Source organism: Acanthopagrus latus, chromosome 15 (genome assembly GCF_904848185.1).
Source record: "Acanthopagrus latus isolate v.2019 chromosome 15, fAcaLat1.1, whole genome shotgun sequence".
In the NCBI taxonomy this organism is placed as follows: domain Eukaryota; kingdom Metazoa; phylum Chordata; class Actinopteri; order Spariformes; family Sparidae; genus Acanthopagrus; species Acanthopagrus latus.
In genome coordinates, this window is record NC_051053.1 from 4,255,468 (window position 1) to 4,269,195 (window position 13,728).

The window sequence follows — 13,728 nt, forward strand, 5'->3', positions numbered from 1 at the left end:
GGGGAAACTGCTTTCCCCTAAAAATTCTCACGCAGTGCTGAAATGGAAACGACAGTCTTTCAGGTTACACTGTACATTTAACATCAGGAGGGGGCCTTTAGTCGCAGCTGAACATCTGCAGTGACGGTGTAGTACAGAAACATAGGATAGCATATATGGCAGCAGCTATTTTCTCTCCTATCTGAAACATGTTTTTGTTCAAGAGCCAGGCCCAGGAGGGAGATGCGAGGAGTGTAAAAGCAGATTTGGATTTACTGAGTCATCACAACTGTATGTATAGACACTCTATTCTTGTACATATGTGCAATCGCTGACACGTGTCTCTGCGAACTCACAAACCTCCACAAAAAAACAGATGCGAACGATGTCATGCACACAACAATCTCTGAAGGCTGATGTTTATCTAAATTGGATCTGTGTTCTCTCTCTTCTTCCAGTCCAGCATAAACAGAGTCATTATACAGTTGATTTAATGCATTTACAAAAAGACCGTATTTAATAATATCTAATAATAATTCCTGAAATAACTTCAGAAAGCACAACCTTCAAAATCTTAATGTTGTTATCTGGTTAACATTGTGTTAACAAGCTTTTAAGCAAGAAATCAGAGCATTGCATTTCCTCATCATGTGTGATAATACAGCCAATTAAGATTATTCACCTGTACACCTGGCTCATGAGTTAAAATCAGTGCATTGACTGTTTTAAACATGTTGTATGTAAGATTTGGACAAATGGCAGGTTTTACACAAACCCGCTGTCATGGGCAATTTTCATTCCTATCAAATGCTTTTTACACCACATCTGCACAGGCTGTGAAGAGTCATCAGCAGCTTTAGGCCTCCATCTATATATGATGTATTTAGGCACAGTATTGCTGTGTAGGTCACAAGGATTTTGGCAGCAGAAATCACTGACCTTATGTGCATCAGATGGAAGAAAATTAGCTTAAAAAAAAATACTTCAGGTCATCGTTACAATGTAAAGAGTAAATGAAGAACAAGCCAATCCAGAATAGAAGTGTGCTGGCCAAAATATCACTTCACACCATGACTGCCTTGGATTTTGTTAATTGAACAGTGAATTATAACACCAAATAAATTTAAAATACTATAAACCAAACCTGGTTGGTTGTTAAACATTTAAGACAGATGAGTGAAATCAATTTAAAGGTCCAGTGTGTTGGTTATGAGGGATTTATTGGGATCTTTTGGCAGACATGGATTATAACATTCATAATTATTTTTCATGAGTGTATAATCACCTGAAACTAAGAACCAATGCATTTTTATAACCTTAAAATGAGCCTTGTACAGAGGGAGTGAGTAATGTTTTTATAGTGGCTAAGAATAGACAAACCAAACACTGGCTCTCAACATTTTTACGACCCCCCTCAGAAAAATCTTGGTCAGTCCCCCTTGAGGGCTTACATGTCTCTCAGATTCGACACATTCTTTTATAAATTTCAGAATTGTTAGAAGAAAGTCGAATTCATTGCATTAAATGTTGAAAACTGCATGACTGCACATACGAGACTGACATTCTCAAGCAATATGAAATGATCGCAACAAACCAGCAAAAAGGGTTGATATAATACAATATTTGGTTTTCTGACTGACCTGCTATACCCGCTGAGCTACTGTCACCTATATATATATATATATATATATATATATATATATATATATATATATATATATATATATATATATATATATATATATATATATATATATATATATATATATATATATATATATATCACAGGTAACTTGAATAGCTCAATTGAGATTGCAGTAGGAAGTCACCATGGTTACAACCACTGAGTAGCACAAAGACTACTAAATGGCAGTTTTGTTAATACAAATCAAGTGCAGCCATCTTGATGTTCAATATGAATCCCAACAAAACCCTCAAAAATTACATAAAAATGTGAAAGAGCTGAGTTAATTACTTGCTATGAGACTATTGTACAGTGGCCCTGATATGGTAGCCCTGAAGAGCAAATCATAACTGCAAATCAGAAAACACAACAACAAATCAGAAAACACAACAACAAAACAGAAAACACAATGACAGTTGACATAACTGGACTGATTGTCCGGAGCGCCCCAAAGGCCCCGCCCCCGCAGTTCTAGATGTAGCCGTTTTAGAAGTATGCATGTGCGACTGCCACCGTTTTAGACATACGCATGCGGGGAAACCCACACAACACTTTAACACCAGCTATAGGACATACTGCTGAACTCCATCAAGGCAATGTGTAACAATTTGGGTCTGTGTTTCTTGGTTGAGGTAGTTTTTACCACCACACTTTTACTGGGGTTTCCACAATGCTTAAAGTTTATTACTAACATAAACATTAACTTACTACGCCCAGTTGTACGGCCACTATTTTATCATACATGAACAAAAAATATAAAAATAAGCCTCCGTCCGTGGCACGTGCGCTGCATTGCTCTCTCGTATCTATGCAGCACAGTACACAGTACAGTACACAGCACAATGCATGCCTACGTCTAAAACTGCAGGGGCTCTCCAGCGCTGCAGCTCGATGATATTGGAACCGGCAGCGCTCATGTTCTGAAAACATGTAAACCATGTCCTTCTAGTTCAAAGGACGGACCAGTCCAATCAGGGACAATTCATGTTGTGTTTTTGCTGTTGTGTTTTCTGATTTGCCGTTGTGATTTGCACTTCAGGGCCACCATACTATTGCACATGGGAACATTGCAATGCCGATGCTAAAACAATATATCACACAGCCCCACTCTCAAGCTATTTCACATACAGCAGGGAAAAGACCACTAAAATATTTACAAGGCAATGAACATCATTTTCTATTTTGGCTGGAAACTGTGATGCAGAGGATGTTTTAGAGAGGACAATGTTTCTGATGAAAGTTCATTTCTACTTTGCATCTGCTACTGAATGCAGAAACCATTCTAAAGAGCTGAAGGGGCCATGAAAATCTAAAAAGCACTGTACTGAGCAGTCACCACTGCAGAGCGGAGGAACACTCTCAGCCTCCACTGTAACGTAAAGTCAGAAGGGAGCCTGAGCTTAAAAGCTTTTTTAGTGAAGAAACAAAGCCAGCGTATGAACTCCTCATCTCTCCAAACCAGAGACAACTGTACTGGATATGTAAATAGATAAACAAAACTGTACATGCAGCACAAAAAGGGTCAACAAACACAATAAACACAGCATATTATTCATAAATTGATGATGCTGGTGTCCAAAGAAACCCAAGCAAACCCAGCATTACACCTTAGAATCGTCAGTGAGCCAAATCATCCCTGTTCAGAAATGCTTGCTGTCTCCAGGGAAACATTCCCACAGAGCTCAAACTAATCCACGAGAATCCCCGGGATGGAAGGAGCTACTGTATTTCCCATAATACTGCCATCCCTGTGAGCAGGGCAGAGACAAGTCACTTTGGCAGAAGGGGCTGTTGACGTCTACGTTAACAGCAGCAAAAACAGACAGTTAAATAAACCTGCGAAAACACACCGTACAGTGAGAGGATTAATAAAACATCATCGAGATTATAAAACACACATCAGAATCCTAATGGAACATGAAGGTAGCTGTGGAGTTCAGTGAGTGAAGCATCTCGCATGTGAAGGGATTAGACAGTTCCCACAGAATATTATCTGTGCATTATCTAGCAATAGATTTAGGGAAACCACATTCTCATGTCTTTTTTTGAACAGATTTAACAAGATTTTTGCAAGTATTTCCTTTATGTTGTCAAAATGCAAATGTGTTCTTCATTTGCCTGTGTTTCCTAAATAGGCATTGGTTTCGTTTTGAACAGACTCTGGTGAACTAAACTGTGTTGTGTTCGAAGCTGGTTGCTTATTTATAAAGTCACATCCTTCAGACTGCCTCTACAGTCCTCTATAAAGAAATCCCCAGGCCAGAAGCATTAAGAAACTTCATCGAATTGTCTACGGCAACCGAGAGAGACTGGGAAGGTCTCATGTTTCACGGAACAGTATAATGACTATATTTCAATGACACCTAATTTTCTCCCTCATTGAGAAAATAATGTAGCAGTCCCATTTTGTAGCACTTGCTATTTAGGCTGAGTTTCAAAATCCAACATATTATGCAACAATCAAACTGCATCAGAAAGAACTGATGTGATAATGCCCCTCTAGTGTCAAACTGTGCACACACTTCAGTCTTCACCGCTCAAACACTCAACTGTAGGGACGGGGGGAAAAAATGCAGGGACTTTAGGATGAAAGCACTGTATATATAGTTTAAAGAAAGTCTTTTTCCAACAAAACATATACCACTATAGAGATCTGATGTGCTTTTAGTTTGCATTTGGATGTGAATCTGTAAATTCAAGTGAGCAGACTGCTTAACTTCACTACTATTTGACCAGTGATAAAGGTCATATTGCTCTAAAAGTGTCAGGTCAGCTTTGTATCTGCAAGTGCCTCTTGGTATACAGCTAACCTGTGACTTCTATTAATATACACAGAATAGGAGATGTAGGTCACAGGTCTTCACTGCTGTCTTGCGGAGTCCGAGGCCTACCGTAAACATATAGGTCATCTTCTCCTCCCGGTCCACAGGTTTGAGGAGCCTCAGGTAGCGGATTAAACCAGTTGGGGTCAGGGCGAAGATTGTGGTGTAGTCATCCTGGGTAATCTTTACCATGGGATCTTTCGTCTTCCAACAGAAAGACATACAAAAAGAAACATGTTACCATGGCAACATGAGTGTTTCAATTTTTTTTCCAAGGACACAGCTGTGGGGCTGAGAAATCCTATCAAACAGTACAGTTTGATCTGCCAAAGATTTGAAAAAGTAATCAGCTGGCGGTCTCTCATCTGTCTTCAGAAAACAGTGGAGAAGATGCTGAAGATGGAAACAGAAGCTGATGTCAATAAAAAAAAGGAAGAGAGGAAATGGCTGATGCTTAAACAATATAAACCCATCATTGCCCTATTCCTTTTTGAGGGAAAAAATATCAACCACATTAAGCGACATTAAAAGAGCCATTTAGTAAAGAGGTTCATCACTGCTGTGGTTGGACTGTGTTAACAAATAAACCTGGAGTCCATTGTGGTCCATTGCTGAGAGTCTGCTTCGATTCATGTCCATCAATGAGTCCTCTTAAGAGAGTTTGGTAAACATTAGGACTGGGTGGTTTATTGATTTTTTTTTTATCTGTGTTTCCACTTCACTTTGTTTTGTTAATCTACTCCAAAGACTTAGCAAAGGTGAACTCTGAAACATGAGCTCAAGGTGGTAGTCATTTGTTTTGACTGTATGTTTGACTGTTTTCACCCATTTAATTTATTATTCAAACAAAGATGTCAAAACACCCCTTTTTCCAAATGCCACACAAGATTCAGTTCATAAAATAAAATATTTTGTGAGATGGCATTCATAGAGAATAACTACAGAAGCTTTGACATGAGCAACTGCAGAAAAAAAACACATCTATAAAGAAAGCGATCACAGCAAACCACTCTGAACACACACTCCCATCAGAAAAAACAAGTCTGTGCGCACCTATCATTACCGGAGACCTGAGTATTTATGTCACCATTTACAAAAGTTCTGATACAAAAAATAACAGAATTTGCTCACAGAATTTTTTTACATGTTGATGAGGTCTCCAGCAGAGATAAGTGCTCTCACTTTGTTTTTACTTTTCGTATGAATTAACAGTAGGATGTCCCGAGTCAGTTTGCAGAGTAGGGCTAAAGCTGATGGATGAATGGATCAGTATTGGCCACATAAAGCCAAACAAATCCGACTCTCTATTTACTGTAACTAATTGCGCTCCAGGTATGGCTGTTGTTAAAAACTGCCCCATTTGTACAAAACACTGGAGTCACTTTTTAACACAGGCAAATAAACAAAGTGAGTACTTTTCAGGTGCTCCAAACAAACAAAACAAACAGCATTTTGATGGAAGTTGTTGTAATCCTGCCTAAACCTTCCTGCCTCAACAGCTCCATAAACTCAAAATTTAGTATGAATTCAAGTAAAGCTGTGATGCAGGTTTAATGCAGAGCTGCAAAGCAGTCAAAGCAGTTAACTAAATCAGCTTTACTGATATAAATATAAGTCAACGTTAAAGGTGCAACATGTAAGAATTTTAATTTTAAAAAATTACAGATTAACCAAAATTATCAATGCCAAATACGTCTCACTGCTGTGTTGAAAAGATACCTCCTGAACAAGCTAGCCTCAGGTTTGAACACCCAATGCTAACACTCTAATGCTCCTGCTCTGACGGTGTGAACAACAACACTCCCCTGGTAGTCTGGCTAGCTGTAAGGCTAACTGAACTAACAAGCTATTAGTAGCTACAGTCATGCATGTATAAACAGCTTACAGTTAGCGACTGTTAGCGATGACTCTGGTGGCCAATTCTTACGTATTTCACCTTTGAGCTATTAAATGTGTTCAGTGCGGCTGTATTATGCAGAGGACACTTGTTTTTAAAAGGACCCAAAATGAGTGATTAAGAGCACAAAAACTTGATCGGGACATCCCTAAATTACACTGTGTGTGTGTGTGTGTGTGTGTGTGTGTGTGTGTGTCATTGCATCTAAAAGCAGCCCCTTTACCTACAGGTGTATCACCAGCAGACAGCTACAACAGGGAAACAAATACAGCAGGACAATGAGTCATGAATGAATTACTTCCTGTGAGATCACAACACAAACACATGAATAAACATGGACCTTTAATCAATATTTACTCAGTACACTACTGTGCTATGTGTTTGTATGGACACATGCATGGGTGGACATGTGTAAAGTGTTGGCACCAGTGGGCAGTGGCAGATAAAAGTATCCTTTCTCTCTCTACCTCCTCAATGTCATTATCCAGTGCGATGATTCCCAGCGGGGCAGTAAGGTTGGCATTGGCTGAGATGGTCGTACCCACTGGGGAGGACTCGCTCACGTAGCCCTGATAGGTTGCAAACTGGAAATACGGTGCCTGGTTGTTCTCGTCCAGGATCTCGATAACAAGGTCAGCATAGGCTGGGAGGGGGTGACCATTGTCCTGCTCAGCCTTAAAAAAAATAAAAAATAAAACACAATAGAGAGGAAGTCATTGCTGTGCTTCAATTATTGACAAGACTTTAAAAAAAACTGAAAACCAGCCTGCTGGAAATGTATTAAGAAGCTGTAATAATAAGCTGGATGATTAACACACACAAGAGTTATGGAGCCCCAACCCTTATGCAGGCACAAAAAGGAGTCATTTCTCCCAGTGTCATTTCAATTACAAAAACCTACATTGACTAAATATAATCAGAGTCCACTTAGGATTAGGCCTTAGTAATTACCGGGGCACTTAACGCAAATACCATCATTTGTAGGGGAGAGACGGTAATTAGTGGCCCTGGCTCCTCCATCAAATCAGTGACCAATAATAGAGGGAGACTGAATGAAAACATCATTGGTTAAGCCTGTGCTAAAATTAACCAGACAAGTTTGTTTTGGGTCCTTTGTTGACTGTGCAACCTCAACTCAACTGAATGTGTCTGAGCAGTGCTGGCTCCGATGTGTGTGAGCTGACCAATCAGAACAGACTGAGTATTTGTGGAGGAGAAAGGAGCTGAAACAGAGAGTTTCAGATAGAGGGGGAATACAGACAGTATGAGAATACTGGTGTGCTTTTTTTCAGTATTACCCAGAATCTGTATGTTATCAATAAACACATTTTCTCTTCAGTCATTAAAACATTTCATCTTCCAAGAAGGAAAATATACTTCAATCTCTCTAGCCCGTCAACATCTAGACATGTCAACGTCGTCCCTTTCCTCAATCAACATGATGGTGGCTCTACATCTTTCCGATAAAATGCAGTCATTATGCTGTCCAAAGACAATCACTTTTTCCCTCAAGAAATTCATATTTGTGGCACATACAGAATATGTAGCAAACTGTATAGCACAATCAGAAGAACATGAACATTCCCTCCCCTTCATTTTCCAGCACAGTTGGTACCCAACATGACTGCTTCAGTGACTTCAACTGTACAAAAACACACAAAAAAAGCTGTACTTTCACCCTAAGTTGATTCTGACACCAGCCCAGCGAGACCAAAACCAGATATATGTGGTCCAGCCAGGCTGTAACTGCTTAGCACATATGTCACTATTGGCTCCCACGCTGGGATGCTTCAGAGACATTAAGGCTTTGAAAATACAGATGGAGAGGGGGAGTGAGACGACATCAGTTCGAGCCATGACCTGGAACTAATTTTGCATATTAGCTCAATTTCACTGGGCAGTGTGTTGCAGAGGGCTGATTGTAACAAAAGAATGCAGTTCTACTGTTTGTGGAGTGGAGGGGCCCAAAACTCTGAAATTCTTGTTTATATTCTGGTGTGCATCTCCCTATGGTTGCAGACCACATACTTGTAGTTTTGGCACTTCCAGTTAGAGCTGCAACAATCATTCAATTGGCAAAAAAAATGACCACCAATTATTTGGATAATCAATTAACTGATTTTTTTAAATGCAAACATGGCAGAAAATGTTGTTTTCAGCTCATCAAATATGGAAATGTCCTGCCTCCCTCTGTTTTATATAATATTAAACAGAACATCTTTGTGCATGGACTGACACTTTAAGACATCATCTTGAAATCTGAGACACTCTGATAGACATTTATTTCATTGTTTGTTTATTTATTTTTACCATTTTCTGACACTTCACAGACCAAATGGCTGATTTATCCAGAAATAATCTGCACATTAAAGCTGGTGTAAGTGTTGTCATCATTTCAACCAACTTCCTGTCCAGAGAGCCTCTTTCTTTTCTTCTAGCGATTTTCTTGGTTGTAAAGGCTGTCACAAGGAGCGCAAGTATTGGTAGTTTATCTTGTTCCACCATTGCTGGTAAACAGGAGGACCCTGCTCTCAGCACCAACTATTTATGGAGTTCCCTGTCCTGCTTGGATAAAGTGAGCAGGGATACCAGAAAACTTATTTTCTATTTTACTGCATGAGCAATGGGAGGAGAGACATGGGTTATTGAACTTATCCTCTAATACAGCGATGATTGTTGTGGTTATAGGGCTTTTTAACACTTGCTTTTAGCAGCTTTAATCAATCTTGAAACTAATTGTAACCCTACATCCAGTTAGGTTTCACAGCTCAAGACTTTCTTTCCATCCAGCCTTTTCCCTTATCTGAGCAATAATAACGAACACCCACACAGCACTGACCTCGGTGAATTTTGTGAACTCGTGACTTTCGCAAGCCGTCTGCACCAAATATCAAGCTTCCACGCTATTATTTCAATGATACACGCAGTGTGCACTGAGGGGGGAACTGCGTGTGTGAGATGCATAACTGACAGAGGGAGAGCAGAAAAAGGAAATGCAGCCGAACGGATATGCTGCGCTAAAAAAAGAATTGCAATATGTGGCCGTCGGTCTTGACACTGTGGCGCACCGCCACAAATTAGTCAATGTGTGGGAAACACAGCATTTTTTGACAAAGAGGGAGAAAAGACATAGTGTAGGATTACAGTGTTCCCTGGTGATTTGGCTCTTTAGCGAGGTCCCTATTTCTGGGAGGCAGTGCTAAATGACCTGCGTCCACTGCTACAACACACAGGCCTGTAGGAGATTCGGCGCTACCAAAAGTCACTGTTTATCAGTCAGTCTTGATCCTCCGGTCCCGACTCCATCATCTTTAAAGCGTTATACTGCATCTCTTTGTTTTCTTGTCTTGTCTTTATTTCATCCAATTCCTCATTTCATTTCATTCTAGTCATCTTGGTGGATATGGTTCTATAAAGTACAATCATGACTTTTAAACAGCAACAAATGTGTTTTTTCTAAAATATGCTTTAAACCTCCAAAAGCATTAGCTATGTACACCACATACTGTGCTGCACCAGAGCATTCCAGATATAGCAAAGTCTAATTCTCACTTTCCTACCCTTCTGAGTCCTTAAGCCATGGTTTCCTCCCCCTCTCTATGACTCAGGTAGATAAGGCTCCAACCATCCTCCACATACACATCTCTCTATCTATGTTGGTCTTTTCCTGCTCCCACTTTGAACTGTCTCCCTTCCTCTAGCTATGCCCCATCCTCCCGAAGACATGCAAAATGCCTCTAATATGATCAATCTCCCCTCGCTGCCTTCCTCATGTAGAAATCAGCCCTTCCTCTCATCGCATGTGCTCCCCAGCCATCCCGGTAAACAGCAGGGCACGCAGCGCTCAGAGGCGTCTAGAGGTTAGTGATGGGTGGATGGGAGGAAGGTTCAATCTGCACTGTTGCTCTGCACCAGCAGCACAGAGGCAATCCCTGACTTGGCTCGAAATTAGGATTCATGTGAGCACAGCAGCCTGTCCTCCTGCGAAGTCCATAAATCATAACATCTTTTTCATCCCCATCTCCAAAGCAGCTAAAGATAAGGTTAATGGCCTTCAGGACTGGGGTTATCTACGTGGAGTGGGTAAATGTGCATGCTTAAGTTATAGAGTAGAGCTTAATGTAGCAGAAGCACATAAAAAATGTGGGTACAGAATTAAGTTGTTTTACTAAAGTAGTAAAATGCAGAAACAGGAGGAGCGTTGATATTTCACAACCGACTGATGCCCGATGAAGATAGTCAGAGGATATTGTACTGTGCAGTACAGCCATGAGAGAAATTGGTGATTCTCAGTGGAAGTATATTGTAATATTATGACATTGTAGTTTGGTTGGTGACAGCCTGTAGTAGGTCTCCTCGCCCTGAGGAGTGGAAGCTGCTTTGTAAGACAACAGCAGCCTGTTCAACCAGTGACCATGCTTTGCAATGTGGGAGCTATCAGAGCTCGCAGCAAGAGGTCTACTTTTATATTCAAATCCACTGGACATGTGAGCAGAGCAGGCGTGGTGTTTCTCTGCTACTTTTGCTGAATTAATCCGGCTCAAATCCTGTGGAATCCACTTGAGAATGAATATAAATGTCTGATATATTCACATTTGATGCGATAATAATGGTGACACCTAGACATAGTTCTTATGATCGGCAGTTTAGAACACTGTGGAGATATTGGAAATAACTTAATATGAATGGGACCAAAGAACATTTTCAACAGCGCTGATAATTTATTGCACGGTGATCTCTTTCAAGAATGTAAAATAGCCATCGGCGAGACAGAAGAATAAAGATTTCATACATGGGTACAAGAGAGGAAGACGCATTTCATAAAGCATATCTGAAGCCTCAAGAAATAGGGACTCAGATGGCTCACTATCTGTCTGTTGAAGCATTGCAGAAAGTAGAAGACTCACTGGGTCTTTCAGTTCACAGCTGATCCATGACGGACACAGAAGTCCAGTCAATCCGCTCAGAATGCTACACCAGAATGGATGCTGCTCCAGGCGTACTGCTAGCCTATACTGTAGTGAGTGAAGGCTAAAAGTGGACTCATTGCCTACTTCCACATTGAGTCGTTTCAATTAAACACAAGTGATGTACAAAAATAACTACTCCTCCATCTGCAATAAAACATATTTTTGATTTTTCAATTAAAATTATTTTTCCCAAACCTTTTTTCCTGGCCTGAAAATCCTATTTTCACAATTGCATGACAGCATGCAGACAGACAAATGCCATCTGCTCTTGTGGTAGCAGCGACATCAATTCTACTACTCCTTATTGAGTAGGCTTCAAACAAGGCTTGGCATTCACACAGTTACCCCTGAATGTCTCTAAACATTACAGCAGTAATGCAACAATATCCCAAACAGGGAATAGCCACATTAGCCAAGCATAATGCTAAGTTTACGCTCACCTTCAACATGATGGTAGTGCTAATGGTCTGACCCTTACAAGAAAAACAATGGCAGATCTTCCTTCAGGAAGAAGTATTGTACTAATGTGAGTCTACTTTGTGAAAAAAAGAAGGCCAAACAGTGAATGGCTCACTGAGTCCCTCCAAAAAACTGACTGGGATGTCTCATTTAATAATCTGTGGGTTTTCATAGAATGTCTTTTTTAATAAAAGACACCAAGCACTGATTCTGCTGATGTAACAGTTAAGGAGTGATAAGGCAAATCGGATGTCATTTTGTACCTTGATGATGAGCGTGAACCTCTGATACAAGTCCCTGCTGATAGGCTGCAGAACTCGCAGCTCTGCAGTGGTTCTGTTCAGGGAGAAGTACTCTGGATATGTTGCTGGATGACCTGCGATAAAAATATAAAAACATTCACAGATTTAAGTTTGAACTTTGCAGTAACATCAAGAAACACCGGAATAAACTTGGAACTCAAGTCATGGCATACTGACCGAGCCGAAGCAAATAACATGGATAAAATCAACGTAGATGAGTGCAGAACCTACCAACCAGGATGTAGTACAAAATGCCAGGTCTGTCTGATGGGGGCTGTATGTTTCTGTCCATGTCTACTGCCCGGACAGGTGGGGTCACATTGAGTGGGTTCAGTTTCCTCTGCAGCAAAGGGAGTGAGAGTCAGTCAATAACACAGCAAAACAATCAGTTGCAAATCCATTTTTTTTTTCATTTCCTGTTGACTGTGTAATTGCAGCCTACAGTTGCAGATTGTGTCAACTAAAATAACTTTGTTTTTGTCTTTAGGCAGTGACAAGAAAAACAGTGTCTTATGACACAGAAAGTGTCCACTTATAGAGTTACATCATCTGCCCCAGAAAACATAATTGGTGTGCTTTATTTTTAATATTTTCACTGCTGTAGGTTCCTTGTGTTGTACACTATATGTAACTCCTTTAGGTGAAAACAGCATTCAATATAGAGAACTGGCGCTTGACACTTCACGTCTCATTAAACTGTTTTATTTAATTTTATTTAATTTATTACTGTGTAATTTTAGCATACTGTTGAGTTGAAATAACAAAAGTTCATGAACCAGAACCTGCCGTCATATTGTTTATGTATTGGGAAAACGGAGGATGGAATAACTCAGATCTGACCATGAAACAAGGTGGTGCTGATCAATTCAAAGCCCCAGTCCTCTTTACTGTCTATAACCCGCCTAAAATGTTTTCAGAAGTGTATTCTACTGTCTGGTTTATTTCCAGCCAGCCACCATACTGTGTCCTGTTTCGACAGCAAACAATACTGCCCAATTCACAATGCGTGCTTACGTCTTCTACAATCAAGAAAAGGGAAAATCACAGCCATGTAGCACCAATCTTAAAAATAGTTGTGTCTTTCTACTTTATAGGCAGCCTAGTTATATGCAAGGGCCATCTTGCCAAAAGTGAAATACTTATGTAAGTACAAATCTGAGTTACTTGTACTCAAGTCATTTTTAATGCCATTTTTAACTACTACCATACTTTTTTACTTTTTGTGTTTTCCCATACTCTTGGTCAATTCTTTTGTTTTTGTGCATCTGTTTCCTGGTCCTCGTGTCTTCCCAGTTTTCTGGATTTGTTCCCCATGGCTTCATGGTTTGTCTTCCATTTTTGTAACTGTTTTTTTTTCTGAACTGTACTTGTTGCCTTTTTTGTTGTCATTTGGGATCTTGGCTGGTTGGACACTGGTTCTGAGTGTTTTGCCTTTTGTTCTTTCACCTCTGAGTGTTTGCATTTGAGTTGCATTTTTCCTATACACATCAGTAGTTGATTTATCAGTTGAGTGGATTGTTTTGTAATTTTTGATGTGAAAACCTTTTTAAGATACCAGCTTCACAATAGTAATGATATGCTGCTTTAATTTTGTAAACAATTTCATAATATTGTT

General features: G+C 40.0%; 1 protein-coding gene across 5 annotated transcripts in view; it reads right to left on the minus strand.

Annotated features, from left to right (window-relative positions):
* Positions 1-13,728, minus strand: part of pcdh15a (protocadherin-related 15a) — a 245,217-nt gene that overhangs the window by 99,310 nt on the left and 132,179 nt on the right. For all 5 annotated transcript variants that reach the window (XM_037124785.1, XM_037124786.1, XM_037124787.1 and 2 more), the window contains 4 exons: positions 12,345-12,453; positions 12,075-12,187; positions 6,850-7,056; positions 4,555-4,689 (listed from right to left, as the gene is read on the minus strand). In XM_037124785.1, the coding sequence (XP_036980680.1) occupies positions 4,555-4,689; positions 6,850-7,056; positions 12,075-12,187; positions 12,345-12,453 (564 nt within the window). The remainder of the gene's footprint in view (positions 1-4,554; positions 4,690-6,849; positions 7,057-12,074; positions 12,188-12,344; positions 12,454-13,728) is intronic.